Genomic DNA, 22,535 nt, shown 5'->3' with positions numbered 1-22,535 from the left:
GGTCCCGGGGTTCTAGGAAGTGTATCTCTGTCTGTGTGGTGACAATAGGCCCATGTATATGACAACAGTGGTGGTCCCGGGGATCTAGGAAGTGTATCTCTGTGTCTGTGTGGTGACAATAGGCCCATGTATATGACGACAGTGGTGGTCCCGAGGTTCTAGGAAGTGTATCTCTGTCTGTGTGGTGACAATAGGCCCATGTATATGACGACAGTGGTGGTCCCAGGGTTCTAGGAAGTGTATCTCTGTCTGTGTGGTGACAATAGGCCCATGTATATGACAACAGTGGTGGTCCCGGGGTTCTAGGAAGTGTATCTCTGTCTGTGTGGTGACAATAGGCCCATGTATATGACAACAGTGGTGGTCCCGGGGTTCTAGGAAGTGTAACTCTGTCTGTGTGGTGACAATAGGCCCATGTATATGACAACAGTGGTGGTCCCGGGGTTCTAGGAAGTGTATCTCTGTCTGTGTGGTGACAATAGGCCCATGTATATGACAACAGTTGTGGTCCCGGGGTTCTAGGAAGTGTATCTCTGTCTGTGTGGTGACAATAGGCCCATGTATATGACAACAGTGGTGGTCCCGGGGTTCTAGGAAGTGTATCTCTGTCTGTGTGGTGACAATAGGCCCATGTATATGACGACAGTGGTGGTCCCGGGGTTCTAGGAAGTGTATCTCTGTCTGTGTGGTGACAATAGGCCCATGTATATGACGACAGTGGTGGTCCCGGGGTTCTAGGAAGGACATCTCTGTCTGTGTGGTGACAATAGGCCCATGTATATGACGACAGTGGTGGTCCCGGGGTTCTAGGAAGTGTAACTCTGTCTGTGTGGTGACAATAGGCCCATGTATATGACGACAGTGGTGGTCCCGGGGTTCTAGGAAGTACATCTCTGTCTGTGTGGTGACAATAGGCCCATGTATATGATGACAGTGGTGGTCCCGGGGTTCTAGGAAGTGTATCTCTGTCTGTGTGGTGACAATAGGCCCATGTATATGACAACAGTGGTGGTCCCGGGGTTCTAGGAAGTGTATCTCTGTCTGTGTGATGACAATAGGCCCATGTATATGACAACAGTGGTGGTCCCGGGGTTCTAGGAAGTGTATCTCTGTCTGTGTGGTGACAATAGGCCCATGTATAGGACAACAGTGGTGGTCCCGGGGTTCTAGGAAGTGTATCTCTGTCTGTGTGGTGACAATAGGCCCATGTATATGACAACAGTGGTGGTCCCGGGGTTCTAGGAAGTGTATCTCTGTCTGTGTGGTGACAATAGGCCCATGTATATGACAACAGTGGTGGTCCCGGGGTTCTAGGAAGTGTATCTCTGTCTGTGTGGTGACAATAGGCCCATGTATATGACAACAGTGGTGGTCCCGGGGTTCTAGGAAGTGTATCTCTGTCTGTGTGGTGACAATAGGCCCATGTATATGACGACAGTGGTGGTCCCGGGGTTCTAGGAAGTGTATCTCTGTCTGTGTGGTGACAATAGGCCCATGTATATGACGACAGTGGTGGTCCCGGGGTTCTAGGAAGGACATCTCTGTCTGTGTGGTGACAATAGGCCCATGTATATGACGACAGTGGTGGTCCCGGGGTTCTAGGAAGTGTAACTCTGTCTGTGTGGTGACAATAGGCCCATGTATATGACGACAGTGGTGGTCCCGGGGTTCTAGGAAGTACATCTCTGTCTGTGTGGTGACAATAGGCCCATGTATATGACGACAGTGGTGGTCCCGGGGTTCTAGGAAGTGTATCTCTGTCTGTGTGGTGACAATAGGCCCATGTATATGACAACAGTGGTGGTCCCGGGGTTCTAGGAAGTGTATCTCTGTCTGTGTGATGACAATATGCCCATGTATATGACAACAGTGGTGGTCCCGGGGTTCTAGGAAGTGTATCTCTGTCTGTGTGGTGACAATAGGCCCATGTATAGGACAACAGTGGTGGTCCCGGGGTTCTAGGAAGTGTATCTCTGTCTGTGTGGTGACAATAGGCCCATGTATATGACGACAGTGGTGGTCCCGAGGTTCTAGGAAGTGTATCTCTGTCTGTGTGGTGACAATAGGCCCATGTATATGACGACAGTGGTGGTCCCAGGGTTCTAGGAAGTGTATCTCTGTCTGTGTGGTGACAATAGGCCCATGTATATGACAACAGTGGTGGTCCCGGGGTTCTAGGAAGTGTATCTCTGTCTGTGTGGTGACAATAGGCCCATGTATATGACAACAGTGGTGGTCCCAGGGTTCTAGGAAGTGTATCTCTGTCTGTGTGGTGACAATAGGCCCATGTATATGACAACAGTGGTGGTCCCGGGGTTCTAGGAAGTGTATCTCTGTCTGTGTGGTGACAATAGGCCCATGTATATGACAACAGTGGTGGTCCCGGGGTTCTAGGAAGTGTATCTCTGTCTGTGTGGTGACAATAGGCCCATGTATATGACAACAGTGGTGGTCCCGGGGTTCTAGGAAGTGTATCTCTGTCTGTGTGGTGACAATAGGCCCATGTATATGACAACAGTGGTGGTCCCGGGGTTCTAGGAAGTGTATCTCTGTCTGTGTGGTGACAATAGGCCCATGTATATGACAACAGTGGTGGTCCCGGGGTTCTAGGAAGTGTATCTCTGTCTGTGTGGTGACAATAGGCCCATGTATATGACGACAGTGGTGGTCCCGGGGTTCTAGGAAGTGTATCTCTGTCTGTGTGGTGACAATAGGCCCATGTATATGACGACAGTGGTGGTCCCGGGGTTCTAGGAAGGACATCTCTGTCTGTGTGGTGACAATAGGCCCATGTATATGACGACAGTGGTGGTCCCGGGGTTCTAGGAAGTGTAACTCTGTCTGTGTGGTGACAATAGGCCCATGTATATGACGACAGTGGTGGTCCCGGGGTTCTAGGAAGTACATCTCTGTCTGTGTGGTGACAATAGGCCCATGTATATGACAACAGTGGTGGTCCCGGGGTTCTAGGAAGTGTATCTCTGTCTGTGTGGTGACAATAGGCCCATGTATATGACAACAGTGGTGGTCCCGGGGTTCTAGGAAGTGTATCTCTGTCTGTGTGATGACAATATGCCCATGTATATGACAACAGTGGTGGTCCCGGGGTTCTAGGAAGTGTATCTCTGTCTGTGTGGTGACAATAGGCCCATGTATAGGACAACAGTGGTGGTCCCGGGGTTCTAGGAAGTGTATCTCTGTCTGTGTGGTGACAATAGGCCCATGTATATGACAACAGTGGTGGTCCCGGGGTTCTAGGAAGTGTATCTCTGTCTGTGTGGTGACAATAGGCCCATGTATATGACAACAGTGGTGGTCCCGGGGTTCTAGGAAGTGTATCTCTGTCTGTGTGGTGACAATAGGCCCATGTATATGACAACAGTGGTGGTCCCGGGGTTCTAGGAAGTGTATCTCTGTCTGTGTGGTGACAATAGGCCCATGTATATGACGACAGTGGTGGTCCCGGGGTTCTAGGAAGTGTATCTCTGTCTGTGTGGTGACAATAGGCCCATGTATATGACGACAGTGGTGGTCCCGGGGTTCTAGGAAGGACATCTCTGTCTGTGTGGTGACAATAGGCCCATGTATATGACGACAGTGGTGGTCCCGGGGTTCTAGGAAGTGTAACTCTGTCTGTGTGGTGACAATAGGCCCATGTATATGACGACAGTGGTGGTCCCGGGGTTCTAGGAAGTGTAACTCTGTCTGTGTGGTGACAATAGGCCCATGTATATGACGACAGTGGTGGTCCCGGGGTTCTAGGAAGTACATCTCTGTCTGTGTGGTGACAATAGGCCCATGTATATGACGACAGTGGTGGTCCCGGGGTTCTAGGAAGGACATCTCTGTCTGTGTGGTGACAATAGGCCCATGTATATGACGACAGTGGTGGTCCCGGGGTTCTAGGAAGTGTAACTCTGTCTGTGTGGTGACAATAGGCCCATGTATTTGACGACAGTGGTGGTCCCGGGGTTCTAGGAAGTACATCTCTGTCTGTGTGGTGACAATAGGCCCATGTATATGACAACAGTGGTGGTCCCGGGGTTCTAGGAAGTGTATCTCTGTCTGTGTGATGACAATATGCCCATGTATATGACAACAGTGGTGGTCCCGGGGTTCTAGGAAGTGTATCTCTGTCTGTGTGGTGACAATAGGCCCATGTATAGGACAACAGTGGTGGTCCCGGGGTTCTAGGAAGTGTATCTCTGTCTGTGTGGTGACAATAGGCCCATGTATATGACAACAGTGGTGGTCCCGGGGTTCTAGGAAGTGTATCTCTGTCTGTGTGGTGACAATAGGCCCATGTATATGACAACAGTGGTGGTCCCGGGGTTCTAGGAAGTGTATCTCTGTCTGTGTGGTGACAATAGGCCCATGTATATGACAACAGTGGTGGTCCCGGGGTTCTAGGAAGTGTATCTCTGTCTGTGTGGTGACAATAGGCCCATGTATATGACGACAGTGGTGGTCCCGGGGTTCTAGGAAGTGTATCTCTGTCTGTGTGGTGACAATAGGCCCATGTATATGACGACAGTGGTGGTCCCGGGGTTCTAGGAAGGACATCTCTGTCTGTGTGGTGACAATAGGCCCATGTATATGACGACAGTGGTGGTCCCGGGGTTCTAGGAAGTGTAACTCTGTCTGTGTGGTGACAATAGGCCCATGTATATGACGACAGTGGTGGTCCCGGGGTTCTAGGAAGTGTAACTCTGTCTGTGTGGTGACAATAGGCCCATGTATATGACGACAGTGGTGGTCCCGGGGTTCTAGGAAGTACATCTCTGTCTGTGTGGTGACAATAGGCCCATGTATATGACGACAGTGGTGGTCCCGGGGTTCTAGGAAGGACATCTCTGTCTGTGTGGTGACAATAGGCCCATGTATATGACGACAGTGGTGGTCCCGGGGTTCTAGGAAGTGTAACTCTGTCTGTGTGGTGACAATAGGCCCATGTATATGACGACAGTGGTGGTCCCGGGGTTCTAGGAAGTACATCTCTGTCTGTGTGGTGACAATAGGCCCATGTATATGACAACAGTGGTGGTCCCGGGGTTCTAGCAAGTGTATCTCTGTCTGTGTGGTGACAATAGGCCCATGTATATGACAACAGTGGTGGTCCCGGGGTTCTAGGAAGTGTATCTCTGTCTGTGTGGTGACAATAGGCCCATGTATATGACAACAGTGGTGGTCCCGGGGTTCTAGGAAGTGTATCTCTGTCTGTGTGGTGACAATAGGCCCATGTATATGACAACATTGGTGGTCCCGGGGTTCTAGGAAGTGTATCTCTATCTGTGTGGTGACAATAGGCCCATGTATACCTTGAGTTCAGGGCTGAGTTGTATCGGGTGACAGACATACTCCTTAAACAAACCATACACATATTTGGTTCCTTAATATTTTGTCTTTTTATTTTGGACCTGGTTCAGTGACATTCAAGCTTTGGAGGACATGGCCTTCCCAGTCACATGCACAAGAGAGCACAGATAAATTCTCCCACCACAAGCGTAATGAAAAAGAGCACAGGACACATTTTGTAAGAGCTCCTGTTACTGTTGCACATGGTCTTCGAACTGCAGTTGAAAACAAAGTTTGTAGATTTAACACCGTAGTTTATTAAACAATGACCTTAACGTAAAACAAAAGACTCAGGAATGTTTTTTAGATGGAAAAGAGAGAGAGAAAGTGGTACAACACCGTGTTACTATAGCGACAGCAGAGTGACGGTGGACTTGGTTAATTGTCGGAGTAGTGTAAGCTCTTGGACATGACCCTGCCCGCCTCCATCTCAATTCTGATCAGCAGACGCTTCCTGGGGCTGGTTGGGGGGCCACCGGCATCTAATGGGAGGGGCTTCAGAGTCTTCAAAGGCAAATCAATGTCTGCGTGTAAGCAAGAACTGGGATTGGTCGATTTGTTTTAGTAATCTGAGCAAAAGAGATATGATTTGATTTTAGTAGGACACACACAGATCATGACACAACACAAGTCACAGTTCCTTCCTATCGGATCTTTCTCTTCTTACCCACCCTTCTACACATTTACTGAGGATGGGAAAGAACTACTCGGCAGTGGTGTAAAGTACTTAAGTAAAAATACTTTTAAGTACTACTTAATTAGTTGTTTGGGGTATCTGTACTTTACTATTTCTATTTTTTTTTACAACTTTTACATTTACTCAACTACATTCCTAAAGAAAATAATGTACTTTTTACATTTTCCCTGACACCCAAAAGTACTTGTTACGTGTTTAATGCTTAGCAGGACAGGAAAATGGTCTAATTCACGCACTTAACAAGAGAACATCCCTGGTCATCCCTACTGCATCTGATCTGGCAGACTCACTAAACAGAGAACATCCCTGGTCATCCCTACTGCATCTGATCTGGCAGACTCACTAAACAGAGAACATCCCTGGTCATCCCTACTGCATCTGATCTGGCAGACTCACTAAACAGAGAACATCCCTGGTCACCTCTACTACCTCTGATCTGGAGGACTCACTAAACAGAGAACATCCCTGGTCATCCCTACTGCATCTGATCTGGCAGACTCACTAAACAGAGAACATCCCTGGTCACCTCTACTACCTCTGATCTGGAGGACTCACTAAACAGAGAACATCCCTGGTCATCCCTACTGCATCTGATCTGGAGGACTCACTAAACAGAGAACATCCCTGGTCATCCCTACTGCATCTGATCTGGCAGACTCACTAAACAGAGAACATCCCTGGTCACCTCTACTACCTCTGATCTGGAGGACTCACTAAACAGAGAACATCCCTGGTCATCCCTACTGCATCTGATCTGGAGGACTCACTAAACAGAGAACATCCCTGGTCATCCCTACTGCATCTGATCTGGCAGACTCACTAAACAGAGAACATCCCTGGTCACCTCTACTACCTCTGATCTGGAGGACTCACTAAACAGAGAACATCCCTGGTCATCCCTACTGCATCTGATCTGGAGGACTCACTAAACAGAGAACATCCCTGGTCATCCCTACTGCATCTGATCTGGCAGACTCACTAAACAGAGAACATCCCTGGTCATCCCTACTGCCTCTGATCTGGCAGACTCACTAAACAGAGAACATCCCTGGTCACCTCTACTACCTCTGATCTGGAGGACTCACTAAACAGAGAACATCCCTGGTCATCCCTACTGCATCTGATCTGGAGGACTCACTAAACAGAGAACATCCCTGGTCATCCCTACTGCATCTGATCTGGAGGACTCACTAAACAGAGAACATCCCTGGTCATCCCTACTGCATCTGATCTGGAGGACTCACTAAACAGAGAACATCCCTGGTCATCCCTACTGCATCTGATCTGGCAGACTCACTAAACACAAATGCTTTGTTTGTAAATTATGTCTGAGTGTTGGAGTGTGTGTCTGGCTAACCGCACATTTTAAAAACAAGAAAATCGTGTTGTCTGGTTTGCTTAATATAAGGAATTTTAAATGATTTATACTTTTACTATTGATACTTAAGTACATTTAAAACCAAATACTTTTTACTCAAGTAGTGTTTTACTGGGGGACCTTTACTTTTACTTTAGTTATTTTCTTTCAAGGTATCTTTACTTTGACTCAAGTATGAAAATGTGGAACTTTTTCCACCACTGCACCTCTGAAGAGGAACGTATCATGTAGATGCTACCTAGAGGGTCTAAGGTGAAATAAACTAATGAAGAAGAGAGTGAATCACTGGAGGGAATAAGAAGAGCTCTTACCTTGATGACGTATATGGTCATTCATTCTGAAATGACAGAGAGAATACGGGCTAAGTATAGGCAGGATACCTCTCTCTCTCACACACACACACACACACACACACACACACACACACACACACACACACACACACACACACACACACACACACACACACACACACACACACACACACACACACACACACACACACACACACACACAAGCCCCCTACATCCCCTGTCACTTCACACACTTCCCTCCCCTGTGCCACTCACCTAATCTCCTCTCCCTCCAGTAGCTTCCTGTAGGTGGCGATCTCGATGTCCAGGGCCAGTTTGAGGTTCATCAGTTCCTGGTACTCCCTGACCTGACGGGCCATGTCCTGCTTGGCCCTGCGGAGAGCGTCTTCCAGCGCAACAATATTATCCCTGGCCTGCTCCAACGCATTCTGCCCATCCACCTCCACATCCTCAATGTCCTTCTCAACAACTATTTTCTGAACAGGGGAAGAGAGGGAGGGAGGGAGGGTCAGAGGGAAAGGGTCGGAGGGAGAGGGTCAGGGAGAGAGGGTCAGAGAGAGAGGGGGGAGGGTGAGTGGGAGAGAGAGGGGTAAAGGGAGGGGGGGAAGAGGCCAAAAGGGCATAGGGGGACAGGGTCAAAGGGAGGCGGGGAGAGGGTCAGAGGGAGAGGGTCAGAGGGAGAGGGGAGAGGGTCAGAGGGAGAGGGTTAGAGGGAGGGGGGAGAGGGTCAGAGGGAGAGGGTCATAGGGAGGGGGGAGAGGGTCAGAGGGAGGGGGGAGAGGGTCAGAGGGAGAGGGGAGAGGGTCAGAGGGAGAGGGTCAGAGGGAGAGGGTCAAAGGGAGGCAGGGAGAGGGTCAGTGGGAGAGGGGAGAAGGTCAGAGGGAGAGGGAGAGGGGAGAGGGTCAGAGGGAGAGGGTCAAAGGGAGGCGGGGAGAGGGTCAGAAAGAGAGGGGAGAGGGTCAGAGGGAAGAGGGCCAGTAGGAGAGGGGAGAGGGTCAGAGGGAGAGGGTCAGAGGGAGAGGGTCAGAGGGAGAGGGTCAGAGGGAGGGGGGAGAGGGTCAGAGGGAGGGGGGAGAGGGTCAGAGGGAGAGGGTCAAATGGAGGGGGGAGAGGGTCAGAGGGAGAGGGTCAAAGGGAGGCGGGGAGAGGGTCAGAGGGAGAGGGTCAGAGGAGGGGGGAGAGGGTCAGAGGGAGGGGGGAGAGGGTCAGAGGGATAACAGAAGTGGAGAAGGATATAGAAATATAGGAAACAGTGTGTGTGTGTGTGTGTATGTTGGTGTGTGTGTGTATGCGTGCAAGAGCGTTTCACCTGCTTCTTGAGGGTTTCCAGCTCGGCCTTCAGTCTCTGTATTAGACGAAGCATGTCAGCAATCTCCTTCTTCACATTACGTACATCCTGCTCATACTGCTCTGCTGTCAGCACTATGTCATCCATCTGAGAGGGGGAAGAGAGGGAGGGAGAAAGAGGGAGGGAGGGAGAAAGGATAGAGGGGAATCAGTGAATATATTTAAGATAGTCATCACTCTTGTTGCATCGTCAACATCATTTACTGTGATACATAATGTTGGTGTGTGTGGCTCTGATGTGTAACTGTGATACATAATGTTGGTGTGTGTGGCTCTGATGTGTAACTGTGATACATAATGTTGGTGTGTGTGGCTCTGATGTGTAACTGTGATACATAATGTTGGTGTGTGTGGCTCTGATGTGTAACTGTGATACATAATGTTGGTGTGTGTGGCTCTGATGTGTAACTGTGATACATAATGTTGGTGTGTGTGGCTCTGATGTGTAACTGTGATACATAATGTTGGTGTGTGTGGCTCTGATGTGTAACTGTGATTAAGTTGCAAAACAAAACAAATTATTTTAATTTAATATTTGAATTTGAGCCCTTTTTCTCCCCAATTTCATGGTATCCAATTGTTTTAGTAGTTACTATCTTGTCTCATCACTACAACTCCCGTACGGGGCTCGGGAGAGACGAAGGTTGAAAGTCATGCGTCCTCCGATACACAACCCAACCAAGCCGCACTGCTTCTTAACACTGCGCGCAACCAACCTGGAAGCCAGCCGCACCAATGTGTCGGAGGAAACACAGTGCACCTGGCAACCTTGGTTAGCACGCACTGCACCTGGCCCATGATGAGACAAGGAGGCCACAAAAGTTATTCTTGACGGACAATAGATACCACTCACCCCCACCACCACCACCACTCACCACCACCACCACTCACCCCAACCACCACTCACCACTCACCCCCACCACCACCACCACTCACCACCACCACCACTCACCCCAACCACCACTCACCACTCACCTCCACCACCACTCACCCCACCACTACTCACCACTCACCCCAACCACCACTCACCACTCACCCCCACCACCACCACTCACCCCAACCACCACTCACCCTCACCACCACCACTCACCCCAACCACCACTCACCCCCACACCACCACTCACCCCAACCACCACTCACCCCCACACCACCACTCACCACCACCACCACTCACCCCACCACTACTCACCACTCACCACTCACCCCAACCACCACTCACCCTCACCACCACCACCACTCACCCCAACCACCACTCACCACTCACCACTCACCACCACTCACCACCACTCACCCCAACCACCACTCACCTCTCACCACCACCACCACTCACCCCAACCACCACTCACCACTCACCCCAACCCCCACTCACCTCCACCACCACTCACCCCACCACTACTCACCACTCACCCCAACCACCACTCACCACTCACCCCCACCACCACCACTCACCCCAAACACCACTCACCGTCACCACCACCACTCACCCCAACCACCACTCACCCCCACACCACCACTCACCACCACCACAACTCACCCCGCCACTACTCACCACTCACCCCAACCACCACTCACCACTCACCACCACTCACCCCAACCACCACTCACCCCAACCACCACTCACCTCTCACCACCACCACCACTCACCCCAACCACCACTCACCACTCACCCCGACCACCACTCACCCCAACCACCACTCACCACTCACCCCAATCACCACTCACCCCAACCACCACTCACCACCACCCCAACCACCACTCACCCCAACCACCACTCACCACTCATCCCAATCACCACTCACCCCAACCACCACTCACCACCACCACCTACTCCTCACCACCACACCACTTATCCCCACCACTCACCACCACCACCACCCACTCCTCACCAGTCACCCCCACCACCAGTCACACCCACCACCTTTCACCCCCACCACCAGTCACCCACACCACTCCTCACCAGTCACCCCCACTACCAGTCACCCCCACCACCAGTCACCCCCACCACCAGTCACCCACACCACTCCTCACCAGTCACCCCCACCACTCCTCACCAGTCACCCCTACCACCAGTCATCCCCACCACCAGTCACCCACACCACTCCTCACCACTCACCACTCACCAGTCACCCACACCACTCCTCACCACTCACCACTCACCACTCACCCCCACCACTCACCACCCCCACCACCGCTCACCACTCACCCCCGCCACCACTCACCAACACAGCGGTTGAGAGCGTTGGGCCAGTTACCGAAAGGTCGCTGGTTCAAATCCCAGAGCCGACCAGGTGAAAAATCTGCCAATGTTCCCTTGAGCAAGCCATTGAACCTTGGCATTGAACCCTGTAAGTCTCTCTGAATTAGAGTGTCTGCTAAATGACCTAAAATATAAAAAATCCTCACCTTTTTCTGGTTCCACAGCTCTGCCTCCTCTCTGGCACGGGAGGCCATGTCCGCGTACTGTTTCTTGACGCTGTCGATGATCTCGTCCATGTCTAGAGATCTCTTGTTGCTCTCCTTCACGACCACCGTCTCATTCTGGATATGAGACTCCAGCTCCTTCAGCTCCTGTCACCCCACAGCCAGGACAACAATACTACATTAGACAAGGAGATCTGGGCCTCTCGAGTGGCGCACTGGTCTAAGGCACTGCATTGCAATGCTAGCTGTGCCTCTAGAGATCCTGGCTCGAGTCCAGGCTCTGTCGCAGCCGGCCGGGATCGGGAGAGCCATGGGGCGGCGCACAATTTGGGGAGGGTTTGGCTGGCAGGGATGTTCTTGTCCTATCGCGCACTAGCAAGTTTTGTGGCGGGCTGGGCGCAATGCACGGGGTCACGGGCGCCAGGTGTACAGTGTTTCCTTCGACACATTGGAGCGGCTGGCTTCCGGGTTAAGTGGGCATTGTGTCAAAAAGCAGTGCGGCTTGGCAGGGTCGTATTTCGGGGGACACACGGCTCTCGACTTTCGCCTCTCCCGAGTCCGTACGGGAGTTGCAGCGATGGGACAAGACTGTAACTACCAATTGGATACCACGAAATTTGGGAGAAAAAGGGGTAAAGAGCAGGAGATCTGGGCTGCGTCTCATTCCAGGTAACTGCCTCCTTCGCTCTGCCCTAGTTGGCAGATTTGAGATGGTTTGTGCACTGGGTAGGTGTAAGTTGCAATAGTTCCACACAGCGCCATGCAGTAAAGAGAGTTTGGCAAACTTTTACACTGGACGCCATCTTAGCTATATATGGTTCTGGTTCCACCTAGCCTCTGATTGGCCGATGGGTGTGTCAGTCAGCCTACCTCCTCATAGCCCCGCCTCAGGAAGTCCAGTTCTCCCATCAGGTCCTCCAGTTCCAGAGCCAGATCCACGGCTGCCAGGTGGCCCTCATCCACATCCTTCTTGTTGATCACAAAGTCATTCTCCAGATCAGACTTCTTCTGGATCTCATCTTGGTACCTGGAGGACCACAGAGTGGATAATGAAGAGGACGTTGTTGTTTTGATATTTTACATTTGAGTCATTTAGCAGACGCTCTTATCCAGAGCGACTTACAGGAGAAATTAGGGTTAAGTTCCTTGCTCAAGGGCACAGACAGATTTTTCACCTAATTGGCTTGGAGATTCAAACCAGCAACCTTTTGGTTACAGGCCCAATGCTCTTAACCTCTAGGCTACCTGCCGCCCAGGTATGATATGACTGAGATGGGAGCTCAGGTGAGCGCACACACCTGCTTGCACGACACACCACACCACAACACGACACGACACACCACACCACAACCAAGACACACCACGACACACCACACCACGACACACCATACCACGACACACCACAACCAAGACACAACACACCACGACACACCACACCACGACACACCACACCACAACACACCACACGCATCCTCAAACCCCTTTGACTGACATGTCAATTTATCATCCTACTGTCAGACCATCTGCAGCTTTGTTTCCCTCTCACCCCCCCAAGTCAGACAGACACCCTAGCATAGCATGCCTGTGTTGAGCTGATCCAGACTGGGTAAGAGCCCAGGATGGATGGGATGAATGGGCCCAGGTCCCTAAAGGTTCCACATTTTCTCCACTCTCAGAGCCATGTCTGTGGGTACTGTGTAACACAGAGGCCCATGGTTAGGGGGTAGAGGAGCGTAGAGGGGCTGGGGAGTGTACACTGACTACAGTACATTTACCTCCCCCCACAGACATAGTGCAGGGCACACCAGAGCTCCCCTGTATATACTTAACTCAACCCAGTGGACAGAGGCTTATGTAAGGATAAAGAATTAGCACCTCCGACTCTTGAGGCCTGGGGACCCAGGTGGAAAAATGCTCCGTAGCCTGCGTGAGAAAACGTTGTTTGTCACTTTAGACTGATGAGGTTCCTGTTGTGGACTGTGGCATTTCCTGGAGGCCTGGTGACCTGTACAATATCTAAACTCTGATTTATATTATACCATTGACTGTCCTAGTTGTCTCCCTAGGCCTGCTTCACAGGAATCAGGTGTTGGGTGGTTTGTTAGGGCTTTCTGAAATGGTCGATACATTCATCATTTAGATCTATCTTTTGCAGTGCATGTTGTCCAATTCAATGTCATTCTATTGTATTGCACTGTATTATTTTCTATTGTATTCCATTCTATTCTATTCTATTTGATTCTATTAACTCTTAACTACGAAAGGCTCTGTGAAGGCTCTGTGAAGGCTCTGTGAAGTCACTGACTTGTTGCGTGTCTGGTCCACTTCGTCCTGGCAGAAGGCCAGCTCCTGCTTCAGTTTCTGTTTGTCCCTGGCCAGTTTCTGGATCTGCTGCTGCAACTCGTTGGCCAGCTGTTGGACCACAGCGTCCACGTTGCGTTGGTAGTCCTCCTGCTCCTTCAGGATCTTCAGACGCGTGTCCAGGACCTTGTTCTGCTGCTCCAGGTTTTGCACCTAAAGGGAGAGGGAGAGAGTATATTGGATCAGAAACTCAATCAAGGTTGTTGCATCTGAAACCAGTCAGAGTAAACTACAATGAGTTATAGAAGGAAAAAAAATCTCCTATCCATTTTTATTCATGTCACTGGGGGATTGTGGGTTAAGATTTGTAAGCCTCCACTTCTCTACTAGCAGGAATTGAACAGATATTGAAAAAGTGACTCTACAACCTGTTAGTCTTGTGGGATGCCATTGTGTGTGTGTGTGTGTGTGTGTGTGTGTGTGTGTGTGTGTGTGTGTGTGTGTGTGTGTGCTTGCGTATATGTGCACATATGTGGAGCCTCAGTGATGAAGGGTCTCAGTACACTAACTGGGCAACACCAGATCTGCCCACTGTGTGGGTGGCAGCAACATGCATTAGGTTTACACCCCGACTCTCATGGCCGTTAAATATAGAACCAATGTGTGATTCACTACAACATACTCACATTATAGTCTGTTAACAACAAATAGGCCCCCACACTTACAAATGTAACCCAACAAAAATATGATATAATATTGACGAAATCCAAGTCCAAAAATCTATATAAGAGAATAGATTTGCAAAATTTGCAAGAGATTAAAAACAATTCCATTTTGAAATGGCATTCTGTTATTGGCCACAAGGTGGCACCTTAGGGTGTTTTCAACGGCTATGATCGATGGAGAGAGAGAGAATGAAAGAGAGAGAGAGAGGGGCTCAGAACCCAGAGCAGAGAGCAGGAGACTCTATGTCTGACAGGTTTTCATTACAGCTGTGAGTGATGGTGATGAGACTGCTAGAGCACCTCTCTCTGGGTAGGATGTTTTGGCTACATAAACCTGGGATGATTACAGAGGCTCTTATTTTAGTGAAGGTAGGCTTCTAATTATGTAAAGGTGATAATGAAGTATAATGACAGTTAAGTAGAATGTATAAAAACGTAGGCCTGTAGATAATTAGAAATATACATTTGTTTTATCTCAAGATGTGTTTTGGGTCTATCTAATGCATAAATTAAGCATCAAATCAAATATCATATGGGTGAAATAATTATGTAGGAGTGCCATACATGTGTTTCTCTATTACCAGCAGACTTCAGACAGACCTATTGCATCAATGTATTGATTTTGTAAACTGATCAATCCAATCAATAATAATAATAGAATAATAAAATAACACACCTTGTCAATAAACGCTATAAACTTGTCGTTGAGTCCAACCATCTGGTCCTTCTCCTGGCTCTTGGCTGACTGGTCCTTCGGGTCCACCTTGGGGTTGTTGGGCTCTAGAAGGTCCTTGTTAGTGGCGACGTTCGGGTAGCTTTTGGGCTTGTTACCCGAGGGAGTGTCGGACTGGCTGCTGTATCCGCCTGGTTTGGACATCTTGTCTTTGTGTTCTTGTCAGAATGACAGAGACAAGGAGTCTCAAGTATCAGACTCAGAGTTTAGGGAAAGGCACCTCTTCTCAGGTTATCACCCGATTTTAAGGTGGGCAAGGACCAACCCTCACCACTCAAGTGTCCACCTCTGTCCAATCAGCTGAGGTGGAACTCTAAATTTCATAGTAAAAACAACAAAGTCACAATGGAAAACTTGAATGTTTACTCTAAACCTGTTTGCCCGGGGGTGTGCTGGACGTACCACAGCCAATCGTATCTTTGGGGCCGGTTTCAGGTGTTAAGCAGCGGTATAACAACAGTCCCTCGCATCTCTCAATCACTACCTGTACAGGTGACTATCGGTTCTACACTGCCTCTCTATTTTCTTTCTCAACTCACCTATTCAACCAACTACTGCCATGTCTAGGAACAGTGCCTTCAGCATGTTCGGTGGGGCCGGGGGAAGAGGCTCCAGGGTTTCTGTGGCCTGTCTGGAGGGGCTACGGAACGCTATGCGCTCTGATAAGGAGAATTTGAAGGAGGTCTCTCCTGCCCCCGGGCCCGCCCCGGATGATAAGAAGACCATGAAGGGTCTCAACGACCGTCTGTCCGGCTACCTGGGCAGGGTGAGGAACCTGGAGGAAGCCAACAAAGATCTGGAGGACCAGATTCAGGACATCTTGGACAAGAGAGGAGACCCCAACGGCCGCGACTGGGATGTGGTTGAGAAACCATTGAATGACCTCAGGAAGAAGGTGATTTTTCACTCAGTTAATTATTTAATATGATTAATTAGACTGATTAATTCTGCATTTTTGCCCATTAAATGATCAATGTACAGTACTGTATGTCTATGTCAACTGAGCTTATTCAGCTGATAGTCACTTGATCTCTGTCTGTGAATCCTTTGGTGTGTTTACTGGATTCTCAATAACTGGCCCATGTTCTCTCGGTTTCAGCTCCGTGATATGACCATGGATAATGCACGTTTGTTACTGCAAATTGACAACAGCAAACTGGCCAATGATGACTTCAAAAACAAGTGAGACATGACATGCTATCACCTGGAGATGTATTTAAAGTACTTAGTAGTACCTTCAATTCATTAAAACAAAATAGGACAAAAATACACAAAATAAAATGTATATTATTGGATGATTATTATGTCATTATAATAAAAACAATTATGAAAATGGTGCTCATTTACATATAGCATTCTTTGCTAAAACCGAATGGGGCTTTTTTACATTGTATGGGGCTAAGAGAGACTGATACATGCTCCTGTCCTCTCCTCTGCAGGCTGGACAACGAGAAGCAGGCCAGGAAGACTGTGGAGAAGGACCTGAATGGTCTGAAGAAGGTGATTGATGACACCAACCTGAACCGCATGCAGCTGGAGAGCCAGATCGAGTCTGTGAATGAAGAGCTCGCCTTCCTCAAGAAGGACCATAAGGATGTAAGGGCACACACTCATTCACCCACTGTTCCCGGAACAGTTTTGAGATTTACCTCATAATGGTTAGGTTTATAGCTGGGAATGGGAGAGATGATCCAAGAGCAGATTTTACTTGAAATAGCCCATAACAACTACTGTATTGTACTCTGCTGCATGCAGGACGTTGATGAGCTGCGTAAGAAGATCAAGGACTCCAACGTCCTTGTGGAGTTTGACTCCCAGGACAACAACCTGAGTGATACACTCAACAAGATCCGCTCCCAGTACGAGAAACTGGCCAAGAAGAACCTCAAGGACACTGACGACTGGTACCAGAGCAAGGTATGAAGATTTACTTCCATATCAATGAACCACACTATATTACTTTGTTTGATCATTAATGATCTAATTCCTTCGCTTGTTTGTTTGTTCATTCCTCAATTAATTAATCTTGCTCGCTAGCTCTCTCTCTCTCTCTCTCTCTCTCTCTCTCAATTCAATTTAATTCAATTTCCTTTATTGGCATGACGTAACAATGTACATATTGCCAAAGATTTACAATATTAGCATAATTCAAATAATAATAATCATTATTGTCAAGGGGACAGCAGTAACTACAATAATCAAGGGTCAAAATAACCTTAACAACATTGAACAATTACAATAACAATAACCATATGTTGGTATGTCAGACACTGACTCATCTTACGGCAGGCAGCAATGTACTGTAGTGCGCTGCCAACCCATAGCTCTCTGCGTCCTCCCCCAACAGGACGGGCAGCCTATTCTCATCAGAGAGGTCTTTGAAACCTTGAATCAGGGTTTCAAATTGGGGAAAAGGGCACTCTCTAATTGTTTTATATTTTTTGACAATTTGTCAGGAAATGCAGCTCTGTCTCAGGTTCTGCTGTGGTGCCGTGGTTGCACAGCCTTTCCTCTACAGGGAGCCAGGTTCTCCTGTGGTGCCGTGGTTGCACAGCCTTTCCTCTACAGGGAGCCAGGTTCTCCTGTGGTGCAGTGGTTGCACAGCCTTTCCTCTACAGGGAGCCAGGTTCTGCTGTGGTGCCGTGGTTGCACAGCCTTTCCTCTACAGGGAGCCAGGTTCTCCTGTGGTGCCGTGGTTGCACAGCCTTTCCTCTACAGGGAGCCAGGTTCTCCTGTGGTGCAGTGGTTGCACAGCCTTTCCTCTACAGGGAGCCAGGTTCTGCTGTGGTGCCGTGGTTGCACAGCCTTTCCTCTACAGGGAGCCAGGTTCTCCTGTGGTGCCGTGGTTGCACAGCCTTTCCTCTACAGGGAGCCAGGTTCTCCTGTGGTGCAGTGGTTGCACAGCCTTTCCTCTACAGGGAGCCAGGTTCTCCTGTGGTGCAGTGGTTGCACAGCCTTTCCTCTACAGGGAGCCAGGTTCTCCTGTGGTGCCGTGGTTGCACAGCTTTCCTCTACAGGGAGCCAGGTTCTCCTGTGGTGCAGTGGTTGCACAGCCTTTCCTCTACAGGGAGCCAGGTTCTCCTGTGGTGCAGTGGTTGCACAGCCTTTCCTCTACAGGGAGCCAGGTTCTCCTGTGGTGCAGTGGTTGCACAGCCTTTCCTCTACAGGGAGCCAGGTTCTCCTGTGGTGCCGTGGTTGCACAGCTTTCCTCTACAGGGAGCCAGGTTCTCCTGTGGTGCCATGGTTGCACAGCCTTTCCTCTACAGGGAGCCAGGTTCTCCTGTGGTGCAGTGGTTGCACAGCCTTTCCTCTACACGGAGCCAGGTTTTCCTGGGTCTACCCTCCTCAATGGCAAGGCTGTGGAGGCTAACACCAGGGGCTGAGGATTTCTATAGAATAGTGGCCAATTTGTCGATTTAAATATTGAAGAGCGCAGGGCTCTGTTTAAAGAATAAAGTTATTTTCTGGCCAATTTTGAATCTCAATGTATTCCCAGTATACATTGAACTAATTATGTAATATGTTTTACCCATTACACCACTCTGGGAAATAACCTACACTCAGGATCAAATTAAACAGTTTTAATATAGCCAGTTGACATTTTGCACTGGTGAGTTTGAGCATCTCATTTAGGATGCCATCAGGTGCCATCATGCTTTTTAAATTTGAGGGCCTGAAGATTCTTATACAGCTCCTAGTCAGTAATTGGGGAGTCCAATGGATTTTGATGGTCCTTTATAGGTTTTTCTAATCCATTCAAATTCTCATGAATTTCGTGTTGTTCTGCATTTGCATGAATTTGAACGATGTTGTAGAATGTTTTAAAATGGGTTGTCCATATGTACCAGTATAACTTTAGACCGTCCCCTCGCCCATACCCGGGCGCGAACCAGAGACCCTCTGCACACATCAACAACAGTCACCCACGAAGCATCGCTACCCATCGCTCCACAAAAGCCGCGGCTCTTGCAGAGCAAGGGGAACCACTACTTCAAGGTCTCAGAGCGAGTGACGTCACCGATTGAAACGCTATTTAGTGCGCACCACCGCTAACTAGCTACCCGTTTCACATCCGTTACACATACCTGTATGTCACCATTTTGTATTGCTAATTCCTGTCTTTTGTCACGGTCTGACCATCGTTCGTATGTGTTTTCCTTGTTTTAGTGTTGGTCAGGACGTGAGCTGGGTGGGCATTCTATGTTGTGTCTGGTTTGTCTATTTCTATGTTTGGCCTGATATGGTTCTCAATCAGAGGCAGGTGTTAGTCATTGTCTCTGATTGGGAACCATATTTAGGTAGCTGTTTCGGTTTTCGTTACGTTCTTTGTGTTTGTATTGATTCGTGTTTTACGTTTGTTTATTAAACATGGATCGCAATCTACACGCCGCATTTTGGTCCAACTCTCCTTCACCACAAGAGAATCGTAACTTTTTTTTTTTTGGTTTTTCCAATTTTGCCAGAAGTTGTTTGTGTTATGGACTCCTCAATTAGTGTCAGCATCTTGCTGTTGTACTATGCTTTTTTGATTTTGAGTTCGGTTCTCTCTCTCTCTGACAGTTTGACAGCATCAAGGTAGAGGTGGTTGAGAATAATGAGGCTCTGCATTCAGGCAAGGATGAGCTCAAAGACCTGCGCAGACAGAGACACCTTCTGGAGATAGACATACAGTCTACAATGAGCATGGTAAAACATACACTCTCGCTCTCGCTCTCGCGCTCTCTCTCGTCACCTGACCAGTGACATCACACACTGGACAATACCCAACATCGGTAAGCCCCATACACAACCTATACTGTCCTACACGCTTAGAAAAAAGGGTTCAGCTATCCCCATAGGAGAACCATTATTGGTTCCAAGTAGAACCATTTTGTGGTCAATGTAGAACCCTCTTTATAAAGGGTTCTAAATGGAACCAAAAGGGTTCTACCTGCAACCGAAATAGTTATTCAAAGGTGTCTCCTATGGGGACCGCCGAATAACCCTAAATAGCACCTTTTTATCTAAGAGTGTAGGTAAACTGGGTCAAGGTAAAGCTGACCATGCTAAACAGGGGTCAACTATGCACACACACATCCCTTAACCTACAGAGAATGCAACACCTCTATATAGGGATGTAACATAGCTGTGTTGTCGACACAATAACCAGCCATCCTGGTTATTACATTGAACTCTGTCATTACGAACCAGACTGAACTTCATGACCTGTCATCAACATGGTCGCCACCTGGAACATATGTGAACTTGATTTAACAACAACTAATACAAAACAGTCCAACATCCAGTCTTTATAGTCAGGAAATAAAAATTGTGAGTTCAAATGGATTTGATTGGTCCCTGTGCCTGTCCGTCACATCCGCTCACAAATTGATGGGTCTCTTTCCTTGTCCGTCACAGGTCCACTCCCATGAGGAGTCTCTGAAGGACATGGATGGGCGGTACAACCGTGAGATGACTCGCCTCAATAAGATCCTGCTGCAGTTGGAGGGAGAGCTGGTCCAGGTGAGGACGCAGGTGGAGAGGCATGTGGATGACTACCAGGAGCTGCTTCACGTCAAGATGAAGCTGGAAGCCGAGATCGAGAACTACCGCAGCCTAATGCACGACATCGCCCCTGATGACAGGTGAGCTAACGATGCACAAACCCAGAGGGAATGGAGGCTCAGTACTCATGACTTGATGTGGGTTGTCATAGCTAGTATTCCCAGTTAGCCCATGGCTTATAATGAGGTACCTATACATAGGATCAAACAACATTCAGTTTATATAGGGTCTGTAGCACATTTGCAGTAAACCTGGTATTATATTTCAAGTTGCCGGTTAAGTGGTGTAATTTATCCTCTTCCCCAACAGCGTGGAGTTTTCTTTAGAGCAGGCAGTGAATTGTGGTAAGTACTGGACATCGGCCCTACTGAACCATCTGATCTGATGTATGGGAGAAGACACCAGGGAATCCAACATACCATTATATCACTGTCCATCTAAGATGTCACTCCAGATTGCTGTTCATTCTCAGTTATGGCTAATATCACTCTGTCTGCACTACCTACCTATGTCACTGTATAACTGCATGATGTCAAAGACAATGTTCTTAACATGTTGTAGACAGATACAATGGTATTCTGATTGTGAGTTGTTCCTTGTATGATTGTAAGACATTGAGTCATTGATTCATTTGATCCCAATGTTATGTGGATGTGTTGCAGAGGTGGTGTCTATTCAATTCATGCAAACATCTGATTCAAGTAGGATGTGCAATTTGATTTGAACATGGCAATATACTATACATTGCTAACAATATACTATACATTTCCAATTCAAATTGTATGTCTACTTCTATTAGTCTGGTGGAACCGTCCTGATCACACAATAGCTCACATTCTGATTTAGCTCACAGAAACAGAAACAGTGAGCTTAGCAATCAGGATGGTTCCACAAGGCTACTTCAATTCCTCAACTGAAAAACATCCTACAAAATGTTCAGACTGAGATCTTCTTCCTCTTCCCTGACTTCACATCAGAGCCGCCCCAGCAACCTAAGAAAGCCTTGATGAAGGATGAGGTTGATGGAAAGGAGGTCCCCAAAAAGACAGAAGCTGCGGCAACTCAGAAAATTCTCCCTCCAATCCAAGAGGCCCCCACAATGAAGACCGAAGTCCCTGCAACTCAAGAGAGCCTCCCTACAAAGACAGAGGCGTCTACAAAGGCAGCTAAGGCTGAGACGCCAACAACCGAAGCAGGCACCAGCTGAGGATAAACCAAAGAAAGATTCCACCTCTTGTGTCTTCTTCCTCCTCCGATGCAGACAATAATGACCATAAAGAGAAACCCACAAAGAAGTCTGCTCCCTGAATCCCCCTCCTCACCTCAACCCCGATCCCTCTAGTCTTTTCTCTTTGTGTTTTGAAGCCCAGCATCATAACTAATGATGTTGTGTATGGGTTGATTTGGTGGTATTCCACTGCATTCTTTCTCAGATGTTTCTCTACAAAATAAATACGTTCAACACATTCTTGACTCTGTATCATCAATGTCTTCCAGTTGTCTTTTACAAGACATTGAAAATTGTTTTTATTACCAATGAGTTGTGCAATATTCCCTGGGTAGTAAGCGTAGTGGTGGGACTAAAACTATTGGATTTAAAATAGTGGCTGTGTGTTTACTGTTCACCCACAGAAACATTGACACTGATCTGAGGAAGTGAGGGCTGGAGTTCTGAGGAATTGGATCTCGCTCAAACAGAGCTGTTTTCACATAGAAGCTA

At 48.4% G+C, this 22,535-nt stretch overlaps 2 protein-coding genes across 3 annotated transcripts; one reads left to right on the top strand and one right to left on the bottom strand.

The window, feature by feature from the left end:
- Window positions 1-5,381: 5,381 nt before the first annotated feature.
- LOC109881339 (intermediate filament protein ON3) lies at window positions 5,382-15,586 on the bottom strand. Of its 2 annotated transcripts, none has more exons than XM_031792842.1 (8): window positions 15,215-15,583; window positions 13,818-14,026; window positions 12,383-12,539; window positions 11,495-11,659; window positions 9,054-9,179; window positions 8,000-8,220; window positions 7,742-7,767; window positions 5,382-5,924 (listed from the first exon to the last, which is right to left on the bottom strand). In XM_031792842.1, exons 1-8 carry the CDS (start codon window positions 15,413-15,415, stop codon window positions 5,917-5,919), a joined length of 1,113 nt encoding a protein of 370 aa, XP_031648702.1. In that variant the 5' UTR covers window positions 15,416-15,583; the 3' UTR covers window positions 5,382-5,916. The 2 variants fall into 2 exon arrangements, with proteins under 2 accessions (XP_031648702.1, XP_031648701.1); XM_031792841.1 differs by having other exon boundaries at window positions 5,392-5,879; window positions 15,215-15,586.
- A 164-nt stretch (window positions 15,587-15,750) lies between these two features.
- Window positions 15,751-22,282, top strand: zgc:92380 (keratin). The gene is made up of 8 exons (XM_020473500.2): window positions 15,751-16,166; window positions 16,371-16,453; window positions 16,711-16,867; window positions 17,027-17,188; window positions 19,832-19,957; window positions 20,669-20,895; window positions 21,125-21,159; window positions 21,793-22,282. Exons 1-8 carry the CDS (start codon window positions 15,831-15,833, stop codon window positions 22,020-22,022), a joined length of 1,356 nt encoding a protein of 451 aa, XP_020329089.2. The 5' UTR covers window positions 15,751-15,830; the 3' UTR covers window positions 22,023-22,282.
- Window positions 22,283-22,535: the final 253 nt, after the last annotated feature.

Source organism: Oncorhynchus kisutch, linkage group LG16 (genome assembly GCF_002021735.2).
Source record: "Oncorhynchus kisutch isolate 150728-3 linkage group LG16, Okis_V2, whole genome shotgun sequence".
NCBI classification, from domain to species: domain Eukaryota; kingdom Metazoa; phylum Chordata; class Actinopteri; order Salmoniformes; family Salmonidae; genus Oncorhynchus; species Oncorhynchus kisutch.
The sequence above is the reverse complement of the archived record's forward strand: the minus strand, read 5'-3'. Positions and strand labels throughout refer to the sequence as shown.

Bases quoted from the DNA above. Each gene is read 5' to 3' on its own strand.
- LOC109881339 (XM_031792841.1), bottom strand. From the start codon at position 15,415: ATGTCCAAACCAGGCGGATACAGCAGCCAGTCCGACACTCCCTCGGGT. The intron at 8,221-9,053 runs GTGAAACGCTCT...TCCCCTGTTCAG, and splicing joins TGGAAACCCTCAAGAAGCAG to AAAATAGTTGTTGAGAAGGA. The intron at 5,880-7,741 runs GTAAGAGCTCTT...GCTTACACGCAG, and splicing joins TGACCATATACGTCATCAAG to ACATTGATTTGCCTTTGAAG.
- zgc:92380 (XM_020473500.2), top strand. From the start codon at position 15,831: ATGTCTAGGAACAGTGCCTTCAGCATGTTCGGTGGGGCCGGGGGAAGA. The intron at 16,167-16,370 runs GTGATTTTTCAC...TCTCGGTTTCAG, and splicing joins TGAATGACCTCAGGAAGAAG to CTCCGTGATATGACCATGGA. The intron at 16,454-16,710 runs GTGAGACATGAC...TCTCCTCTGCAG, and splicing joins AATGATGACTTCAAAAACAA to GCTGGACAACGAGAAGCAGG.